Source organism: Podarcis muralis, chromosome 8, assembly GCF_964188315.1.
Source record: "Podarcis muralis chromosome 8, rPodMur119.hap1.1, whole genome shotgun sequence".
Lineage (NCBI taxonomy): Eukaryota > Metazoa > Chordata > Lepidosauria > Squamata > Lacertidae > Podarcis > Podarcis muralis.
Window position 1 is genome coordinate 80,890,145 of NC_135662.1, and position 23,607 is coordinate 80,913,751.

The window sequence follows — 23,607 nt, forward strand, 5'->3', positions numbered from 1 at the left end:
ATAGGATCACGCAGCACATTTAGCACTTTGTGTTTTAACAGAAATGGCTTGCTTTACAGTCTCATTAAGCAACCCTACCCACAGATATATGTAGGCAAGTGCCATTGTGCAACTACAGACAGGGCTGCATTTCTAATGTTTCCTGCCAGCATAAATGTGAATGCTATTTGGTTGCTACGTATCAATTCAAAGAAAAATAGTACCCGTATCAAATTTCTTATAGTGACAGCCAACACACTGTCTGAAAGCACTGCAGAATGCATGTCTACTCAGAAGTAAAAACGAACTTTTGCTGCAGCTCATGGTCAAGGTTAAATTACATTTGTGGGCTGAAATAGGTGCCCCACTTCCGATAAAGTCTCTTGTGTACGCTGTTTCTCCATTTCCACATGCAAATTGGGGAAGAGATACAGAAAGGCTTAGTTAGCTATAATGCTGCTGCCGTTGCTGTAAGAGCAGCAAAGATAAGGCTTTTGCAGACACACCTGCATCCCCCCCCCCCCAACTAGTCAGGCGCGGGCAGAATTGCAGGCACCTTGATATAGTCAGTCCTGTTCCATCAGAGTCAGCTGTCCTCAAGAAAGCAGGTAAGAAGAGAGAGACCGGAACGAGCATCATTATGGGAAGAATGCCAGAGCCTTTCCTTGGTACCTACCACGCTGACAGACCTAGGAAATGTATGCCTGTGCCCAGAACAGCAGGAGATACTCTGTTGTCCACTCCTCACATACCCACTTCATCATAGTGAGAGGCATTTCATCTGTATCCCATTATCATTTAGCATGTGCACTAAACATGCTTTTAATATATAAGTAAAATTTGTAATTACCTGGAACTACACCATTTGTTGCTATTGCACTCATTGATATTGCAGTTAGCAGAGTCTGCAAAAAAACAAGTGATATTGGAGAATGTTACTAGCAAATTTAAGAAACCACAACAGACGACAGTTAGTATAGTAAGAGCAGAAGCTCCCAGCACATTGAGGGTGCAGGACCCATGAGTTAAATCTTTATAAAAAGCAAAAGATGTATGCATTCAAGTACAAGAGAGCATTAAAACTATTGATTCATATGTAATACCAGTGGCATCTCCTTATTCTTGCATCTTATGTCAGAAATCATGCTTTTGCAATAGTATATAAATTGGTGAAGACACTGTAGTTAAAATGGTTCAAGTGGAGACAAGAACCAAGGCATAAGTTTTACTGGTCGCTGTGGGTTAAACCACAGAGCCTAGGAGTTGCTGATCAGAAGGCTGGTGGTTTGAATCCCCGCAACGGGGTGAGCTCCTGTTGTTCGGTCCCTGCTCCTGCCAACCTAGCAGTTCAAAAGCACGTCAAAGTGCAAGTAGATAAATAGGTACCACTCCGGCGGGAAGGTAAACAGCGTTTCCGTGCACTGCTCTGGTTCGCCAGAAGCGGCTTAAGTCATGCTGGCCCCATGACCCGGAAGCTGTACGCCAGCTCCCTCGGCCAATAAAGCGAGATGAGCGTCGCAACCCCAGAGTAGGTCATGACTGGACCTAATGGTCAGGGGTCCCTTTACTGACTCAGCACATATTACTCTTCATTTATGTAGCACTGGTATAAACAAAGGCTCAGACACCGGATTCTTGGTGTAGAAGTGAGAAAGACTAACCATCACCCATGTATCCTTTTCACCTGCCTACTAATACAGCAAAGAGAAGCTATTTATACATATCTATATCCCATTCTTCCTTTCAAAGTTCAGAGCTGTTTAGGCCCTGATGAGGCCCCAACTGCTTGGCATTAACAACATTGCAGCCTTAGATGCCCTCAAATAATACAACAGGCAAAGTTTGAGAATGAGAATGTCTGACAGTTGGTTTCTCTAACAGTTAAGCCCCTCAGAACAGGTGAAGAACAAGCCACTTAAATAGATGTGAATTGATTGGGTTATTTATATATGTGTGTCTGTGTGCTTCCAGTAGTTTTAAAATGGCAAGTGGGAAGGTCCAGCTGCAGGAATGGGAAAGAAAACCACTGTTTGTACCATTAAACCTAAAGCAAAATATTTTGTGAGTCTACAAGAAAGAAATATTCATTGGTATTGGTCAGCTGGCTGTATGGCTTACATCAGTGGAACAGGCAGGGAAACAATTTAATTCAGTCCCCTTTGCTTTGTGCCCCATTATTACTACTATTATGATGGTCTAGAGCAGATTTAGGAAGGATGTGGGGGGGGGGGCTGCACTGGAGGGAGGAATAATAAAAAATTGCTTCCCTTCCCATTCCGCTGACCAAAACCTTACCATAAGCTGAGTGACATTCTTGGATACAACCCAATCTTTTCAAAAATGCATTTGGATTTAAGGAACTATTAAACATATTGAATGTTATGCTACTTTTCCATAACCTAACTAAAACACAAATATAGTATTGTATGTTTAATATCATCCTAACAGAAAAACAAAAATCAAACCCATATATCCAAAACACTCTAACAGGATGACATTTCAAGGTTAGAAAGAATTGTTTTCCTCTTTCAGTCATATTCCTTTGCCATGAAATCAAATCAGAAGATGGAAGAACGCCAGGTATGGGTCAAAGCTCCAGGGCTGAAACATGTGCAGACTTAAGCCCAAATCACTACAATGACACGGAACCCATGTCTGTTGGCTCTCAACTTCGGAAACAATATCTCACTCGATGAGTTGTTAGGAAATGATGTTGCTATTTAAAGTGAGAGCAGTTGGAAACCAAAGTAAGGGAAACTGTCCAAACTGGTGACCAAGCCAATCAGCTGTTGGGTAAAAGCCTCCCATTTGTTTTCACATCCTATTTATTCTCTCATTGAATGTATGACTTCCCCTGAGAATTAAAATCTCTTTCACAGTGTCAGAATCTAAAATGAAATGAAAGAAAAGCAAAAGACTTGGGTGATCCAGAAAGAGTATCTCTTCTATGATTTAGATGTGGGGTAGGGGCGATGACACCAATTAAGCCTTTAATTTGATCAGAAGGTAGAGAAACAACTGGTTCCCATTCTCATGATGCTCAACCTGGCTTATCTTCCTAATTCATTGGTGACTGTGTTGTGTGCTACAGAGAAAACACATTTTTATAAATATATTGTCTTTTTAAGCCCTTTCTTGGCACAGCCCTTTTCCACCAATCAGCCACAAAAGAGTTCTATTTTTTGAACTGCAACTACATTTGGCTTGCATTATATTTTTGAACTGAGTAAAAGGTCCGTTCATGAGAAATCCTAGCCTAAACAAGGTGCTGCTCTTTTGGCACTAGAGATTGAGATATGCAAATGAGGTTAAAAATGTTGGCCTTCCTGAAAGCTACTTGATGTTGCTTTAGCATATCCATAACCCAGCCACTTAGAACATAGCAACAGAAGGACATAAACTCTGTCTATCTTGCACCCAGTGTTGCTTTACATCGCTTGCTCTCCATAAATGCTTGAATAAAGTTACAAGACGACAATGGAAAATCACTAGAATGCAGAACAGCATTTAATAATAATAATAATTTTTTATTTATACCCCACCCTCCCCAGCCAAGACGGGGCTCAGGGCGGCTAACAACCAATAATAAAAACAAGTTGATTAAAATACAATTTAAAAAAAGATTAAAATATAACATTAAAACATTAGGATGCAGCCTCTTCACAGGAGGAGAAAGGAAAAAGAAAGAGGGGGAGGGAATCAAACTGATTCTAAGCCAAAGGCCAGATGGAACAACTCTGTCTTACAGGCCCTGCGGAAGGAAATCAGATCCCGTAGGGCCCTGATCTCATGAGACAGAGTGTTCCACCAGGCCGGAGCCAGTGTTGAAAAGGCCCTGGCTCTGGTTGAGGCTAATCTAACTTCCTTAGGGACCGGGACCTCTAGGGTGTTGCTATTTATGGACCTTAAGGTCCTCCATGGGGCATACCAGGAGAGGAGGTCCCGTAGGTACGAGGGTCCTAGGCCGTGAAGAGCTTTAAAGGTCAAAACCAGCACCTTAAATCTGACCCTGTACTCCACCGGGAGCCAGTGCAACTGGAAAAGAACTGGGTGAATATGCTCCCATGGCAGAGACCCCGTGAGGAGCCTCGCTGCAGCATTCTGCACCCGCTGGAGTTTCTGGGACAGCTGCAAGGGCAGCCCCACGTAGAGCTAAACATAAAAAGTGGAAGTTGTACTTACACCAGAACAGCACATGAATACAATGATGAAAGATTCAAGAACTCCTGCTGTTCCCACGATCCATGTCAGTCTCAGGAATAGGATAACTCCTAAAATGTTCTGTAGACAGGGCAGATACACACCAATGAAAGTGCCCATACGTGGAGCCTAAAAAACCCACAGAAAACATAATAGTGCGTTAGTATACTTTTTGACCAATGTATCTGGATTAAGCAAGACAGCCTTTTCCCCAAAGAAACAAATTTTCATAAAGGCTAAAAAATCCTCTGAACCGGGATGCAACCAGTAACATCTACACATAGAGAATCACAGAAATATTCAGAAACCCTTTGAGGAACTTTTATGTTTCTCACACTACAACCTCAGAAATGTATGTCATATGCCCTAGGAAAGAAGCTTCTACTGCATACAATCAGTGTCACATGGCTCTCAGTCTTTCACTCAAATGTAGGTATGACCATGATCAGACAAGAACAATAGTGCAAGGCCATATCTTCTGAGAGTAGTTAACGCAACTGTAAACACAGAAAAGAAGCTATTTTGGGAAGCAAGAAAAATTGGAACTGAAGGATAACAGTTGCCCCACCATAACAAGGAAAGCTGTATTTGGCAAAGATCTAGATGCACTCCCTCAGAGTCTTCAACTTCAGCTGGTTCCTGACAGATTTGGGTTTTGTCTGGTCTCTCTTTGGTTGCCCCCATTGTGTGAAGAATGTCACAGAGTACTAGCCCACTTGTATTCCCCTTTAGTATGCTCTGTGGCTATAGGTTGAATAATTCTAGGGCTTACTGATCATGGCCCAAAATTTTAAAGTTTGAACACAATCTCCTATTTTGCAAGGCCCCAGAAAAAGAAATATATCAGAGGTGTTACCAGCCACTTGCCCATGGCAACACCTGTTCCTTCAGTTGCCTCTATTGGCATGTTAATATCCATGATCACTGTGTCACTCTTTCCAAACCATGGAAAAGGGGAAGAGGAAAATAGAGAGTGTAGTGTGTAATTTGACACTCTCCAAAAGTAAACTTGTTGAATGCATGGCTGATAACTAGCGATATTTTTATTTTTCCTGGATGGAACTGAGAGAAATGAATCATATTTATTTTATCATTATCGGTAATATTTATTACCTATTTTGTATGACAGACAGCCCACCTCTCCAATGAAGAAGCTCTGCTACCAATTGTTAATTAAAAGTTTTGGCATTTGTACCTTTATTTCCTTACGTTTGCTATCTTCATCTTCTTCATGTTCTACCACTCCTTGAGTAACATTGGTATAGTTGGCTAGCTTATTAAGAAGAGATGATACCATGGGGTTGCTATCCATTTCTTCCTGTTGGGATTTTGAAAAAAATGTTAAATATCAAGGTCCAATATATAGGAACACATTTCAGAACAGGTAAAAGCATCATATATCTATGCAAATTCTGCTGCTACAACCTTTTTGCTGTGAAATAATGGATTCTTTGTTATTATTGCAAAATAAAAATTGTTAACAAATATTATTTGTGTACAAAATAAAACCACAGGTCTATTTCTGCTAAGATCTTTCTTAACATGGTTAAATGTTCAAATTCAAACTCTCCTAAGTAATTCTGATGATTTTTTGTGAATAGAGTTCATGATTGCAAATTATATTTACTCAAGTTTTACATGAGATAAATGTATTTGCCATGGCAACCTCCCAGCTTTGGTGAGTGCTACTTCCTCTCTGAATGAGACAATGACACACAGGTTGCTTAAGGTTGTTCCAATGATACACTCAAGTTTAAAAGATGTAGAGATACAGGAAGCTAGACAAGTCACTCTGAAGGATCATTTGGAAGGCAAGACAAATGGTGTTATATTTGCTAACTGGAGCTATCTGGGACTCCAGAATAAAATCAAAAAGAAGGAGGAAGTCATGCCAGGCTGGGCTGAACATACATATAGCGAGAGATATGATACGCAAGTCCTTCCACTTACAGTTCAGGCCACTTAGAACATTAGCAAAGTTGGGAGTATTTTTTATTCCAACATGCTATGACCAACTGGGAAGGACTGAATGAAAAATGGAAATGAGTGAAGGAAAAAGCATGCAGGGTTGGGTTGAAAAGTTCTTTAGGAATGTAAGAAAACTGGAACAATCAAATGGCCCATGTGGTCCAGCAACCTGTTCTCACAGTACCCAACCAGATGCCTTTTGAGCACAAGAGCATTCTCCTCTCCTACAGCTTCCATCAACTAGTATTCAGAAGCACTGCTGCCTTCAACTACGGCAGCAGAGCAGAGCCATCATGGTTAGTAGCCATTGATAGCCGTCTCTTCCATGAATTTATCTAGTCCTCAAAGTCATCTGAGTTGGTGGCCATCACAGTCTCCCATGTGCTTTGTGAAGAAGTACTTAACTTGACTGCTAGCTCAGTTCTAATTTCAAACAAGTGAAGCAAATCTTTCAAAATGGTTCTCTGTAAGGTCATTCAGCTTTTTATTCAGAATGCAAATGCTTCATTACAGCTGGCTGATGAGCCTCAATGGAAATATTTGCTACAAATAAAATGAGGATGCATTTTAAATTGCATTTTAACCTGTATTTTAAATTAGTTCTCCCCCCCTCTCTTTTTCCCCTATTATGTTTTTACTGTGATTTTATTTTATTGGTGTTAGCAGCCCTGAGCCCAGCTCTGGCTGGGGAGGGCGGGGTATAAATAAATTATTATTATTATTATTATTATTATTATTATTATTATTATTATTATTATTATTACAAGAAAGAAACTTGAGGGCTGAGTTCAACACTCCCCTGTCTTCTTCTCCCCATGTGGCCTGGAGAAGGCCTTTGCATGCATTTAGTTTCATTTTCCACAAATCCTGGCTTGTCATGTCATACAAACCAGAAATCATAGTTTAAAGCAAACTCTGCTTGGTTAAACAAGCAGCTTATTGACTCATGGTTTGAAGTTGGCCTGTTTTGAAACAACCAAAGTTTGTTTTACACCACAGCACAACAAGCCAAGGTTAGTGGAAAGTGAAACTAAACTCATTCTCTCAAACACTGGAGAGGTAGAGTGCAGAAACTCAGGACTTCCCTCAAGCTTATTCCTTGTACAGTAGCAACAAACCATGATTAAGTGTTATATATCAACATGGTAGTATTAGACTTCATAGAAGTGACAATTTGTGGATCCCTAAGGTTATATATGCAGCTAAGTCCTGAGTAGATTCTCTGAAATTTACAAACCTAAGTTACTCATATTTAACTCAGGTTTATTAACCTCAGTGGGACTATTCTGACCCTGGTCTTACAGAATAGATTGCAAGAAAACACAGCAAGTACTGCTACTTGAATAAAAATACATAAATATAACACGTCATTACTTAGTAACGGGGATTTTGGGAAATAAGTTATCAAAAGTACCTCAAAAAGAGCCATATTTTTCCCTTCATAAATGTTTCCTCTCTCCATGCTGTCATTATTGATAAATGGGCTGCTTTCCCTTGGAATCCCATCACCTACCATGAAACAATGAATACAAGCAGGGTTATTTTTTAGTGTACAAACAAACCAAATATCAACCTAAAAGTAGTAATAAAAACAATCTTAAGAGCAAGATGAATAAAATCACAAGATAATAAAGTAACCATCATAATGATAATAAAAAAGCTTTAAAAAGTAGCATAGGATATATGTACAAGGTTCATATTTGTATCAAAAATCCCAAATAATCATGAATGTTCCCGAATAGATCATATTTAATGGGAATACACCAACTATGTTTGGTCATATGCATCATAAGCAGTCCCCAAGCAGAAACAAAGGGGTCCACATCACCCCAGGGACTCATATTTTAGGAGTCAGCTTTTTTCAGAAATGACAATAAATATGACTTGTTAAATCCACAGATGCATAGAATAACAAGATGCATCCTTTCACCCTGGAGAGATCACTAGAGAAGTGGCAACCAACAGATACAGAATTAATTGTTGAGAGGTTAAGTCAACACTGACACTGTCAGAAATGGGTAAGAGACATAGTTTAGCATCCAAATGACTTGTGTGCCAACAATAATATCAATCTCCATTACAGCTTGCTTCCAGAACTTGTGTATAGTTACATACCCACCATGTATGCCGATATGTTATGCTGGTGGGATTATAAGGTATGAGAAACAAAACCACAGTTATAAGCAGATATATCAAAGCATTTAACTGTAAACACAAATACTCCAGTAAGACCTTTAATTCCGTAACTCTATGTGTGACAGAACAGTATTTGTCTCCAAGTATCTGAATGAATGTGGACGCGGGTGGCGCTGTGGGTAAAAGCCTCAGCGCCTAGGACTTGCCGATTGAAAGGTCAGCGGTTCGAATCCCTGCAGCGGGGTGCGCTCCCGTTGCTCGGTCCCAGCGCCTGCCAACCTAGCAGTTCGAAAGCACCCCCGGGTGCAAGTAGATAAATAGGGACCGCTTTCTAGCGGGAAGGTAAACGGCGTTTCCGTGTGCGGCTCTGGCTCGCCAGAGCAGCGATGTCACGCTGGCCACGTGACCCGGAAGTGTCTTCGGACAGCGCTGGCCCCTGGCCTCTTGAGTGAGATGGGCGCACAACCCCAGAGTCTGGCAAGACTGGCCCGTACGGGCAGGGTACCTTTACCTTTACCTTATCTGAATGAAACTTTACAGAATCTGTGGGGATTCAGACCTTGTTTTAATAAATTGACACTAAAAGTTCATATTAAACATAAATCCGCTTTTCCTGGAAGAATAGCCAACTGTCAACACCACTACAATCTGCTAGAGAGGAAAACAATTGAGAAGCTCCCCAAGAACTGAACTTTACAAGTAAAAAATAATAGAAACCTAAGCCCACTTTCATGGTTCTAGTTCCCACACTCAGGAATTTGTTATTCCACACTCCAGTGTCCCCAAACACTAACCAAAGTACACAGTCAGATCACATGAGATGATGTCTATAAATTGCCCACAAAAAAACAAACTTGCAAGGATCTGTACTCTGAACTGCATGAATTCCACACAACTTTAAAGTGCAAAAGGTGCAGAATTCTTCATGTAAAACTTAGTATATGTTCCCAAAAAAATCCAAAGTTGTATGTACCGTATTAAATGGCATACAGAACATGGTATAGATATGCAGTATTTTTGGAATCACACACTTTCATTCTGCTTCATATTCAAACTCCGTTTTCCTCAAGATGCACAATTTCCCTGTGTGCATCACAATTATTATTTTTACACTCTCCAAATGTTCTTACTTCCCAGTTTTATTTGCAGTAGTTGCTTACATAAAAATTGTCCTTGTTAGGTGACTATAACTTTTCAGACCATAATTTAGCATTCAAAAAAACTTTTTTCAAAGCAAATTATTTTAACCATTGCCATCTAATTGTCTTCTGTGACTTTTCACCCTCCTTGTGTCCAGGGTAACTATTTGGCACCTCAATGTTGTTTATGAGAGTAAAAGCAATTGCCATACAATAAAAGAACTCTAACAAATAGCACTCTAACTCTAACAAGTAGGGACGCGGGTGGCGCTGTGGGTAAAAGCCTCAGTGCCTAGGGCTTGCTGATCGAAAGGTCGGCGGTTCGAATCCCCGCGGCGGGGTGCGCTCCCGTTGCTCGGTCCCAGCGCCTGCCAACCTAGCAGTTCGAAAGCACCCCCGGGTGCAAGTAGATAAATAGGGACCGCTTACTGGCGGGAAGGTAAACGGCGTTTCCGTGTGCTGCGCTGGCTCGCCAGATGCAGCTTTGTCACGCTGGCCACGTGACCCGGAAGTGTCTCCAGACAGCGCTGGCCCCCGGCCTCTTAAGTGAGATGGGCGCACAATCCTAGAGTCTGTCAAGACTGGCCCGTACGGGCAGGGGTACCTTTACCTTTAACAAATAGCAACTCCTCCCCCAAGTCCAGTTCTTTCATCACTATGACATTTTTTTCTAGTTACAGGTAGGTAGCCATGTTGATCTGCCATAGTCGAAACAAAATAAAAAAATTCCTTCCAGTAGCACCTTAGAGACCAACTAAGTTTGTTATTGGTATGAGCTTTCGTGTGCATGCACACTTCTTCAGTTTTTTTTTCTAGAAATGGTTCTCCAAGAGATCCAGGATTAATGCTCAGATATGGATGAGATCTGAGGGAGTAGTGGGCATGAGAGTAGTAAATGGATGAGACAAGCCACCAACATGTAAAAGGTCAGCAAGAGCCTGTGGGGTCCTGATTTTAAGTGATTTATTTTGCGCTAGCAGTTTACTTGCAAAACTTTTTATACCATGTGTGGTCTCTCTAGTGTAGTTGTATTAGGAAAGCTCTTCTAGACATGATAATGAGCTTCTTTCTGCTTAGTTGCAACAGAAATCATGCTTGCAGACATCCATGAAAACAGGACTTTCAGCACCAGTGTTGTGCATACTTTCAACAAGAACTGGTTCCCTCATAATACTACCTCATCACAACCTAACAGTATATATTAAAGGGGGATCTTTTCCAGCCTGAGAGCCACATGTCACTGGTGGGTGGGTCCAGAAACAAGTGGATGGAGCAACAAATGTACATTTTACCTTTGAGTTCTGTTCATTTTGCATTCTACCAACTCAACTGCACCTCTGAGAGAATGTGTAATGTCATTTCTGATCTCTCCTTTCATTACACATTTAGTGTCCAAAAAAGAAGCCACCCTTCCTTACTCTCCTTATCCTTTGATTCCACTATTGATCAAACAGGTTTGTAGTCATGAAAGACTTTCAGCCATACAAGCCAAATGTGCCTACCAATTACATATGGCAAGACTTACTCCTAAAGGAAAACAGCAGTACTTTTTAGACCACTAAAAAAGAAAAAGAAAAGAAGATGAAGAATGAAGCAAAGACCTTTCAACCAGTTTTTCTTTCTAAAAATAGAACAACTACTGCAGGGGAAAAAACCCAAACACGAATGTAAAAACAGCCTAATACATGTTTTACAAACTGTAAAGCAATAAACTGCAAACAAAGCTTTAATAGGTTTGCCCAGACACGTTATATGAGTAGCGCTAGAAACTATCAACATCACAATGAAGATTTAACAATGTAATCAAGCGATACATTTCTATTTTGAAAAGCAGGCAAGACAAATCTTGTATCTGTTTTGAAGTAGTTATATAGCAGATTAGCCAGATGCTGACTGGCAGAACGCTTTCAAAGTAATGAACTTGTTGCATGCCAAAAAGGCAGCACACTTCCACTCTTCTATCCACCAGCTATAACAGGTATCTTTAGAATTCTTTTTTCAGCTAATGTTTGGCAATTTACAGACATTACCTGAAGTCAGAGCCACAAAAATATGTTCCAACACCAATGACCACATTCAGAGCAGATCTAGATCCAGAACCACACAGCTAATGAGTACTTGACTTATTATTGTTTTTGTTGGTGGTGGTGTTATTGCTTATTAAAATTTATATAGCACCCTTCACTCACAGATCTCAGGCCGGCTCACAACACAAAAATACAACATAAAAGTAGGAAATACAGGATAAAAACAAGAACTACCACTACACAAAAAACAATACCCACCACCCCTTGCGCCTCCCACAACCTTTTTTAAAAAGGGTGTAAGATGTTTATCAGCCAAAGGCCTGGTGGAAGAGGAATATTTTCACATGTCGCCTAAAGGTGTATAATGAAGGTGCCAGGCAAGCCTTCCTTGGGAGAGCATTCCACAAAGGAGGAGCCACCACAGAAAAGGCCTGTTCTCATGTTGCCACCTTCTGGACTGCTTGTGGAGGATGGAAATGAAGGAGGTCCTCAGATGATGATATCAGGGTCTAGGTAGGTTCATATGGAGAGAGGCAGACCTTGAGGTATTGTGGTTCTGAGCCATTTAGGGCTTCATAGGTCAAAATCAGCACTTTGAATTGGGCCCAGAAACTAATTGGCAGCCAGTTCAGTTGACCAGGATCTGTGTAATATGCTCAAACCGTCTTGTCATGGTGAGCAACCTGGCCACCAAATTCTGCACTAGCTGAAGTTTCAGAACCATCTTCAGAGGTAGCTGTACAGATAACATGTTGCAGTAATTCTAAACCTAGGGGTTACCAGACCATAGACAACAGTTGTTGGGCTATCTCTGAACCACCCACTAACAGTGCCTCAGTCTTATCTGATTGAGCTTCAGTTTGTTGGCTCTCATCCACTCCTTTACCGAGGCAAGACAATGGTCCAGCATATCCACTGCCTCACCTGCAAATGTAAAGGAGAAGTAGAGCTGAGTGTCATCAGCATATTGTGACAATGTACTCCAACCCTCCAGATGACCCCAACTCAGTGGTTTCATGTAGATTTAGAGGATAAAATTGAACAGTGAGAAACCCCACTGAAGGCTCCACGGGGCTGAAGAACTCTCCCCAAGCATCACTCTCTAGAAATGTCCATCCAAGTAGGACTGGAACCACCATAAAGCAGTGCCACCCACCCACCCACCCACCCACCCACAACTCCGCTGCACAAGGATATCATTGTCAAGGGTATTGAACAATGCTGAGAGTCGAGAAGATGTAACAGGGACGCACTTTCCCTGTCTTTCTCCTAACAGAGGTCTCTGTATAGAAAGCAGGTACACTCACAGAAGAAAGCCCTCAACAATCTCAATGAGCTATATATATAATATAGGGAAGAGGTATTTCTTCAGATAGGCAGCATCCAGCCTGTGCAGGGCTTTAAAAGGTCAAAATCAGCATTTCTGCCTGCTTGCCTATAGGTACACTTCAGTGTTCGTATTTACGACCTGTATATCTATTTCCTTCATGCTGGAACTCTAAATGGTTTATTTCAGATTCCTAAGAGATACTCCTTCCAAGTAATGACTGGATAGACATATGCGTAGCTTAAGCAAGATTGCCATGTACGGCTATGGTAATGTATGTATAGCTATGGGAAAGGCTTTATTACATGATAAAAATAGTGAAAGGTTAAGGAAATACGCCACCAAATACACAAAAGAATTAAGATGAAATATATCAAACAACTGATAGAATTAGTAGGTGCAGTGTCATTAATAATAATAATAATAATAATAATAATAATAATAATAATAATTTATTATTTATACCTCGCCCATCTGGCTGGGTTTCCCCAAGTGTTAAGTAGAAATAATAAAAACAGTAAAACATCTTAAGGACTGTAACATACATTCTTCAAAACCAAAGGAGGGTTATCAAGACTTTTTAACTGGATTATTATCCACCTGGCTTGCCTTTAAAAAAGTGGTGGTTTCAGGCTCAGATGCCAAGCAAACATCTTCTGAGTTATGCATTGCTTGCCTCCTGAGTTCAATTTGGGTTTTGAAAAGTTCTTGGGCTGCAGAAAATATGAGCAAATATTAAATGCTCTCATTTTATTACCTGAAGTGAAAATTGATTTGAGAATGTTGAGAAACGATTACAAATATGGAAAGAGAGGGGCAGAACAGAACACAGGAATGGAGGGGAGGCTAAAGAAATGGAGAAAAGAAGATGGAAGGGGGGAGAGGTCCTCGCTTCCTCACAGCCCCCACCCCACTTTATGAAATGTCATAGACAAATACTGAGGCAATTGAGATAGTATGAATTGCTGAATGATGCCATATAAAAAGGAAGCAGTCCTCTGCAAAAAGAGCAACTTGTTTACAGGAACATTTCTAACCTCTGTAATTCACAACAAAGTGAATTAATTTACTAATGTGACCAAATTTATTAGGAAAGTCTTCCATTCTAAAGATAACACTGAAATTTAGGCCTCATATCTAAGAAAGGGACACGAGTGCTAAAAGAAAAAGTAGTACACACAGCTGAAGCCTTTGCTTGATGTTTTTATTGCAACAATTCCTTCACAGGGCCAGCATTTTATCTACAATGGAGGTGTTAAAAACAGGTTTACGTGGATTCAGTTGCACAAATTGGATGGGGAGGAGGAAGGTTTGCTAATTCAAATAGGTTAGTAACAATCTATTAACTTTCAACATGATTTTAAACAAATGCAATCCTTTGCAAACCAATTTTCCTAGCTTCCTTATCTACAGGCAGCTGCAACAAACAGAACAAAAATAAAGAGCATGACTATCCTGTTGACCTCTGAGCCTAATGAGTCTTATCCTTAGGAAGCCTATAAATCTTATTTAAAAAATCCTCAGCATTACACATCCTCAGAAAAGGAAGGATTATTCCTCATTAGCCCATTTGTATTAGTGTGACAAGGCATAGCATATCTCATGTTCAAAACACAACACTTTAGGTGTAAAAGGAAACAAGATTTCTACCTGGAACTTAGTAAGGGAACAGTTTAGCAGCCAACAAGCAAACAGGACTTGTCTTCTGAAGCACCTCTTTCACAAACACTAGAGGAGGTCAGAGGAAATTGTGAAACACTTTTAGTGGGACTTAAAGCACACTTAAGAATGCGTTCGACTGTAGCAAAGACAAATAATGTCAGCACCTACAGTAAATACAAAATTGTGAGCTGTAGGCAGTATGAAATAGCAACGTAAGTGCACGTAAAATAAGACCTGTGATCACAGCAGCTTTTTGGCAGCCGATTATGACCTGTTCTCATACCATACTAGTTACAGATTTAAAATTTTAATACAGTATACACAAATAGAGATAGTAATACTGATTAGTATTGCTAGCATTATTTGGATTGTGTGCAAGCCTGTTCACCAACTGAAATCTTCCCCACAGGCCTGATGTAGATAAATAGGTACTGCTCCAGCGGGAAGGTAAACGGAGTTTCCGTGCGCTGCTCTGGTTCGCCAGAAGTGGCTTAGTCATGCTGGCCACATGGCTTCCTTGGCCAGTAAAGCGAGATGAGCTCTGGAACCCCAGAGTCGTTCACGACTGGTCTTAACTGTCAGGGGTCCTTTACCTTTATTATATTCTTGCATTGTGTATTTTATTGCACTTTGAGGTTTACTGCAGTTCTGCCTTGAGCTATTCGGCAAAAGGAAGGGAATAAATATTTTAATTTAATGAACAAGTCTCTAAACCCAACTCTTCCCCATGTCACTGTTTGTCCAACCCCAATGCTGCAGAGTTCTGCCTAAACCTACTCTAACAACCTCAATCAACACATGACAATCTGCAAATACTAACAAACTCTGAATCATTAAGATTCCTAGACAGTTATGCCAGCTCTGCTATTGTGCGATAAGTATTCCCATCAATAGGAACAAGGAATTTTGGATTACTTAACAGTCTTCTGAACTCCAACATAGACTTTATTTTTAATCTTGGGTCACTGACACGTTTCTCTGTAAATTCCATCCAACAAAGTCCCTGCTGCTGCCATTTATATTATTCTCCTGGACTTCTCAGCGATATTCAATACCATCAACAATGATATCTTCCTGGATCACTTATATGGTTTGAGGTCTGGGTCGCACTGTCATCAGTACACAAATGACATACATTTCACTTCCATCTTCAGATCCCAGGGAGGCTGTAGAAGTCTTACATGGGCAATATTGGGATGGAGAAGGCGAAACAAATCAAAATTAAATCCACGTAAGATGGAGGAATTGTGAGTCAGGCCATTGACTGCTCCAGCAGGTGGTTTACAGCTGGTCCTACATGAAGATCCAAGTTCAGAGTTTGGGAGTCCTTCTGAATAACATGCTGACAGATGGCATCAACAGCCAGAGGTGGACTTCTTCAGCTTTGCCCTGTGGGTCAGCTGCGTCTCTATCTAGAGAGGTCTGACCTAGCACAGTAACCTTTGCCCATCTGATATAAATTCAATAGTTGGAATTCAAAGGCTGTTGTCCCACAATAACCTCAGCCAAGCAGTTTTAAGGAGCCCCTGACCTGCCACTGGCTCACATGAGGCAGTGGTGGGATGGGGGCTCTATTAAACTGCTCCCCCTCCCCAGCTGAGAGAGCCCCGACCTCGCTCCTGCTTGCACAAGAGTAGGAGCGGGATCAGGGCTGCGCAGCTGAGAAGTGCAAGCCCGCCTTTCCCAGATGAGAAAGGCCTGGTGTGCAGAGCCAGAAAGATGGAGCCCATCCTCCCAGCGGAAGGCAGCCAGGCGGTCGCTCTTTGATGCTGCTGGCGGTTCCAGAGTTGTCCAGCAGCCCCTCGCAAAATGCAGAAAGGGTGGCTTTGCACCCCACGCCTTACGGAATTCAGCAGGTGGGCTCTGTCCTTTCTCCTGGGGTGAATGACACCCCCCCCCCCCGGGAAAGAGGCAGCACACCCGCACGGGCGAAGGCTAAGGCAGTCAAACGCAAGGAGCCTGACAGGCTTGGTCCGTCTTTGGGGAGTGGGGAGCAAGCAGGCAAGGTAGCTTGCCTGCCTGCCTGCCTGCCTGCCTGCCTGCCTGCCTGCCTGCCATCGAAAGCAGAGGGAGCCTGGCCAAGGCGCCCTGAGTCCCCTGCTGGTTGCGTGCTGGCTCCGCTGGGGGCAGGAGCTCACCTGTCCCCCAGCTGAGCAGCAGGCTTGAGCCAGCTATATTGGCCTCAGACTGTGAGGTGCTGGGGTGAAAACGCCTCAGTTCCCATGGTGAGAGTTGCAGCAGTTTCACCCAGTACCTCGCCAGTTGGTGCTGATGCAGCTTTTTTCAACATCACTGTTTATCACTACACTGTGATGTTGAAAACCCAACACTGCCCAGCCCTAAGGATCATCTGGGGAAATTTTACTTATCACAGGTTAAAAAGGTAAAGGTAAAGGTACCCCTGCCCGTACGGGCCAGTCTTGCCAGACTCTAGGGTTGTGCGCTCATCTCACTCTATAGGCTGGGAGCCAGCGCTGTCCGCAGACACTTCTGGGTCACGTGGCCAGCGTGACAAGCTGCATCTGGCGAGCCAGCGCAGCACACGGAACGCCGTTTACCTTCCCGCTAGAAAGCGGTCCCTATTTATCTACTTGCACCCGGGGGTGCTTTCGAACTGCTTAGGTTGGCAGGCTAGTGCTTTCGAACTGCTAGGTTGGAGCGCACCCCGCCGCGGGGATTTGAACCGCCGACCTTTCGATCGGCAAGTCCTAGGCGCTGAGGCTTTAACCCACAGCGCCACCCGTGTCCCTCTATCACAGGTTGGTGATCCAAAAAAGGGCATTTCCCACCATTACCCTTGTACTGTGGAATTTCCTTCCCTCTGCCCTATGTGAAAGATTGTGCACCAGCTGTTTCAGGTATATTGTATTTTTGTCTAGGCAAAGTAAAGCAGCAGCATATGGAAGGCACCAGTGGTTAGTCACACAACTCACATCTGATATCAATTCAAGAGTTGGAATTCAGAGGCCGTTGTCCCATAATAACCAACAGCATCAGTGCCCTGACTTAGTCCCAGTTGAAACCAGTGAGACTAAGGCATGCTTTAAATTGCAGTATTGAAGCCTAGGAAAATAAAAGTGATAGTTCTGCAGCTAAAAAAAATGAAAGATATGTGGCAATATACACCAAATATTTGTAACCATTGTTTGTATATTGACTTATTGTGCAATATCACCCACTGCTAGGCATATTAAACCTAGTGTTTTAGGGAGGCGACTGTACAAACTCTGCAGAAGGTTGCAAAAAATTTCCCAGCTGTTCAAAGCTATTTGGTCTAAAGTGTGAAATCCTATTAAATCAACAAGCCTTTGTCACATCAATAACTACCATGAAACAGACTGTGAGGATAGAAGCTCCCATGTCTCAGCATATATGCATCACACAGCAAATTGTGTGAAAAGGAAAGGATCAGTGATCCTTCTCTTCAAGTAATTTTCCACGCTGGCAAGGGATGCAAAAACTGCCATGGCTGGTTTGAAATTCATTGATAGTGATGGATCTCAACAGGGGGAACATATTAAAATCTGAAATCAAATGAGCCAGTCTGCTCTGAAAAATATATTGGGTGGTATCCAACTAAACAGTTCCACTAGCATAAAGACTTTTAGCTGTGCAATGCAACTTCCCCAGCCCCTTCTCTCCCAGTTACCCCTTAAATTTGTTCTGGGGATTCCACCAGTCCTTTGAAAAAGATTCAAGGGGCATATAGAGGACACATGGGGAAAGTTGAGTGCGGAGAAGTTCCACTGCACAACTAAAAGTCCTTGCACCAGAACTGTTAAGTTGGATATGATCCATTGCTAATATCCTGGCCGCATTCTACAGTAACCAACAGGTTTCAACTTGGAAGACAAACCATTCCATTCCTATACTATTAATTCACATTCTCCCACAACCATTTCCACTCCCACTTGTACTGCTGCCCCTGGATGAACAGCTCGCAACTTTCTGCCCTCTACATCCTTGCTTGCCTATTCTCCTACCCAGACCATGGGTCTTCTACATCCACCTCTGTGCCACTCCACAGGCTGAAAAAAGGAACCCTGCCCAGAAGAATCTGGGGAAATGCTATCAGAGAACCTCAAACCTGTTGGGAGCTCTTAAAACCCAACGGGCTCTCTTTATACCAATGAAATGGGCTGGATGATACTAGGAAGTTGTGGGGGGGGGGGGATGTTCCAAGTTTTCTAACTTCCTCAGCTGATGTCTCCAGCTTTTTCTTAGCATCAGGCAGAGAAAGAGAAGCCCCGCTGGAAGATGGTTCTAAGGTAGAGGGGTGGAGGGGAGCCCTTGTGTCAATCAAGGTTACCTTCTAGTTTTCTTAAAAGGCCAGCCAGGATGAGCAGCAATGGGCAGCACACAAGCTCAGACATTAGGCAAGAGAACAGCTTGGATGGAAACTGCCTGTCCATTAAATGATTAACAGAGGGGTGGGGGAGCCTGTTGTGGTCTCTCTTTTTGCAAGGTTGTTTTTGAGAACATTGTTTTACGATTGATTATTAAGATCATAATGTTTCTAGGGTTTATTATATCCAAGAAGCATCTTACATAGTTTATGAACTCTTCCAGCACAACTTAATAACAAAGTTGAACCATCCACTTTAGAAGCAATTATAATCTTCTATACTGGTGCTCCTTGAAATATGAAGAATCAGTTTAATTGACTGGCCACTTGCCAATTCCACCAAGGAAAGCTAAAATTGTCAAGGATTGCTATATTTAACATCTTATTGGATAATCAGCAACAACAGACTTTAATAGCGGCAGATTTGTGTGCTCTTACACCTTTTCTGATGAGAACACAGGAAGTATGTTCAAATAAATGTGAGCAAAACAAGTACTGTACTACATTAATAAAAATGTGTATAGTTTTATTTTTAAAATAACTAAAAAATTATCAGGATATATTTAAATGTTGGTAACTGAGTAAGCTGGGGGCTAATAATCCTCCATTCTGGTGGATTTCAGTTGTTAGTTACAACTTATAACACAATTGCATGGAAGCTATTCAGTAAAGGACTCGTGAAGCAACGCCTCATAGTAATTTTCACATTTTTGACCATGCAAAAACCGACCCTTATAGCTATAAGGATTGTACTGTAAATGAGTGTCCCAAACTGTGAATTGTGAGATGGGTTTAAGTGTGTACTGAAAAGACAAAATAGTCTTTTCAGATTTTCCCTTGTATACAAGGGCTAAAAAGTTACACAGGAAAGGGACACATGTATAAGCCCTGCCCTCAGAACCACCAGGTGCACAGCCTCCTCTTGAGATGTTCACACATCTATGGTCTGCAGGGTTTCAAAATATATTCTTCCAAACATACTTAGAAGCCTTCTTGCAATTGCAAGCATGGTTCAAAGCATAAATCGTTATCATTTCCATAGGAACAAATTATCTTCCCCTAGAAACAATTTAGAAGTGCCTGGAACACCTGTTTGTTTAAACCCAGTCTGTCCCGATCATGTATAAAAACCCTCCCTCTAGTTCATTGCTTGGTTCTTGACATTGCTATGGTCCTCTGGTTGGAAGCCTTGGTTAGCCAAGGGGCCAGGTAGGAATTTTTATGCAACTGGCAAATTGGCACCGGCCACTTGGTTTTTCACCTACCTCGTAGCAAATCGCCACAACTTTTTGGTATTGGCGGTTAGGCATTGGAATATGTTTGTGTATTGGAGGGTAGGGTGTGGCCATCGCCTACCCCTCCACTTTATGGGTATTCCGGTAGAGGAATCCGGCAGTCGTGGATCCTGTCTGATGCCCTTGCTAGTGGCTAGGGCCATGGCATGACCCCCGGTGACATCAGGGGGAGCTTTCAGTTGTATTTGCATCAACAGGCTATTCCCACTGGTGGTTAACCCTTGATAGACTCACCCCTCCCTGAGGGGTTGGAGTCACTTGCTGGGGTTTATCCAATGCCTAAGCCAATACCTCTCACATGCTGTAATCAATAAAGTTGTGGCCTTTTTTAGCCCATTAACCTTATACAGTGGTACCTCGGGTTACATACACTTCAGGTTACATACGCTTCAGGTTACAGACTCCGCTAACCCAGAAATATTACCTCAGGCTAAGAACTTTGCTTCAGGATGAAACAGAAATCGTGCTCCGGTGGCGCGGCGGCAGCAGGAGGCCCCATTAGCTAAAGTGGTGCTTCAGGTTACGAACAGTTTCATGTTAAAAACGGACCTCTGGAACGAATTAAGTACTTAACCCGCGGTACCACTGTATACCGTGTCCATGTGGTTTTCTTATCCTCAAGCGGGTGGCGGGTCCTTGAATCACAACTCATCACATTCACGGACCCTGTCAATGCAGCTCAGACAGTTACAATGAAATCCTATACAGATCTACTGAGACCCACTGAGATCAATGAAGCTTACTCCCAAGTAAGGAGTACAGAATGCAGCCTAAGTTTTAAGCTGTTACACAGCTGACTGTCAAGATCCATTCTCTTGATCTGGTTAATTCATGTAAGGCTCTCTAGATTAGCATACAAATAGTGCAGGTGAGCTTGATCATAACTGCTAGAGCTTGGCTGCAGTTAAATTACCATGGCTGACCCTGAAAAAATAGCTATTTGGTAGACCACATTTTAAACTGATAGCCATTAATTTAGCCAATCAACTTTGTTAGATACTGACATATTCTGAGTACTGCAAACAATGCAATAGAAATAATCTCTTCAAATCCTGCATTGCTGAAGTCATACTTGTACATTAACCTCTCTACTCTGTACATCTATACAGAAGATCTTTCAGAGCAATAAACATGCCTCAACATACATATTGGGGCCATGAAAATGTCCTTCAGCAGTCCTAAAAGACATTGCATTCCCCTCCAACTATTTACAACATACCTTGTAATATACTGGTACTACCTAAAACTAAACTCTAGTGTTGGTACTATAAAGACTATATGATTCTCTTCACTCCTGTTCTCTGCCTCACAGAGAATCTGTGCATTCCAAATAGTGATGGAGTCAGAACTAACTACTAGAAGTTGTATTTTGAAAAATGGAGGGTTTCTTCTTTGTTCTAGTAGCCATGATGCTCCTTCATTTGACATCTGATAAAACTAATCTAATTCCATCTGCTTAACCCTATCTGCAACAACCTCAAACTTTTGAAAATTGCAGGCTGCCAGGCATGCTGCCCTTTCCCAGATACCTACCCACTTTTTGTTCAACATATACTGTAAGGAAGAAATCTGGAGAATTTGAAAGCTTTGTTCTTGGCATTTGCCATTCTGGTTGGTCTAGTAAAGATACTGTGGATTGTTCCGTGGATCTTCCTTTTGAAATTAGTAAATCATTCAAGGGAAAGAACAGTAATAAGTGCATAGTTAATATGACCTTGTAAATCTGAGGTCAGAGAGTAAAGTGCATACTTTGGCACCTTGCCAGTATTCAGAGATTTAAAAGCCTGCCTTAATGTATTGCTATGGGCTTCAGAGCTTAACCTCAGTTGAAAATAAAGTTTTCAGGTATGATTATCTACTTTCTATACAGCTACTGTTATGTTGTCCTTGTAGCAACAGTCTTGGAGCATAATATATCTAACAAGCTCAAGGTTTTGCAGTGCTTTTTACGTGATGGTTTTACCAAACCTAAACACAAGCCTCAAACAGGAGCATTTACCTTTTGGTTTCTCTTTGAACTTTTCACCCTATAAATAAGAAAACTCAAAACCAAGAAATGTCTAACAAAGGCATCGATGAATCTCAATGCAAGACGAGATCAAGTGGTTGGCAACCTGTTTCCATTATTATAAATGCTGTGTATTTTTTTTTAAAAAAAATACCTAAATAACATGACATTATATCATGTATATTGATTAAATTTGATCTTTAATATAAAAAGTTAACCAACCGCCTTCATCACAGAGTTTTTTTCAGAACCATCCAATAAGTCACAAAATACTAAGCAAACTTTTGAGTTCTCCAGCATTCTTATTTTGCTGTATGTCAAACGGAGAGGTGAGGCAGCACTGGGAATGATGACGGAGCCCGCAAGTCTGCAATCTGGGATCTTAAGAGTCAAACACAGCAACAGTTCCCCACCACACACATAATCTTCATTTACCTTTCACAACCAGTTCCAAGCAAAGTAGCATTAAGATAAATAGACAGGAAGACAAAGGCATGCTGAGGCACACTATTTAAAGAAAGGCAGCACAAATATTTTGATCACTAAATAATCAAAGCTTAAACAGAAAGCTTAGTGTTTTAACCTTCACTTTTTGAATACACATAAGTACCTTTCATCTAGGAAATCTAAACTCAGATGAAACACCTAAAGCCCAGGCTAGATGTGATGACAACAGAATCCAGTATTTTAAGGTAGGTCTGATCCAACAGGAGCAAGATGTAAGACCAAAGAAGCACACAGGCTGGGGGGGTGTGTGTGCTAAATCCCACCCCATGACCATACCACCTCCCTCTAGGTGCTTTTCTCCCAGTGGAACTTAGCTGGTATGAGAACGAAGCTGAAAGAAAGCAGCAGAGGGGAAGAGAGCTGAGAGAGGAAACTTGCAGACAAGTGAAGGATGGTTGAAGCAGTCTGCAGCCCATGACATGTAGCTTGGGTCTGAGGCTAGAAATTCAGCATTCTAACATTCATAGTTGCAAACTTGGTGCCTCATTCCTGAGGTCAGATCAGTACACTGGTCTAGGCACTGTGCGAACATACAAGTAGAAGTTTTTAAAATGCTCCTGAATTACAAAAAAGGCATATGTTTATAATGCATTTGATCTTATACGTCTGTGCAAGAATGCTCTTGACAGCTAATTCCCAGGGACTTGTGGGGCTTTCAGTTCCTCATCGCTACTCCAGTGGCAGCCCCCATTCCCACTATTTCTACATGACAATCTATTTCTCACACAGTTTGTTAATCTTTTTAGTTTACTGTTGGCTTAATTGTTTTTAAAATAGTTTTTAAAAATAGTTTTAACTGTTTTTATTGATAATTTTAATATTTCTTGCAAACCGCTTAGTTGTTTTGTTACAATCAAGCAGTACATAAATTTTGCAAAATAAACAAATAGGGGGCAAGTCCTGTCTCAGTTCTTTGAGTGTAAATTTGCATACATATACAGGTGCTCCAGCTGACATTGCGTATTGATACTTGCAAAGAGCTTTTGACAAGTACCTCACCAAACAATCCCGAGT

At 41.6% G+C, this 23,607-nt stretch overlaps 1 protein-coding gene across 6 annotated transcripts in view; it reads right to left on the reverse strand.

Moving 5' to 3' along the window:
• SLC12A7 (solute carrier family 12 member 7) overlaps positions 1 to 23,607 on the reverse strand; it is a 91,511-nt gene that overhangs the window by 41,343 nt on the left and 26,561 nt on the right. For 5 of the 6 annotated variants that reach the window (XM_077933387.1, XM_077933389.1, XM_077933390.1 and 2 more), the window contains exons 2-5: positions 7,562 to 7,656; positions 5,375 to 5,497; positions 4,162 to 4,308; positions 830 to 884 (exon numbers count right to left, since the gene is read on the reverse strand). In XM_077933387.1, the coding sequence (XP_077789513.1) occupies positions 830 to 884; positions 4,162 to 4,308; positions 5,375 to 5,497; positions 7,562 to 7,656 (420 nt within the window). Of the gene's footprint in view, positions 1 to 829; positions 885 to 4,161; positions 4,309 to 5,374; positions 5,498 to 7,561; positions 7,657 to 18,747; positions 18,827 to 23,607 lie in introns of those variants that run through there. The other variant, XM_077933388.1, reaches the window with a different exon arrangement.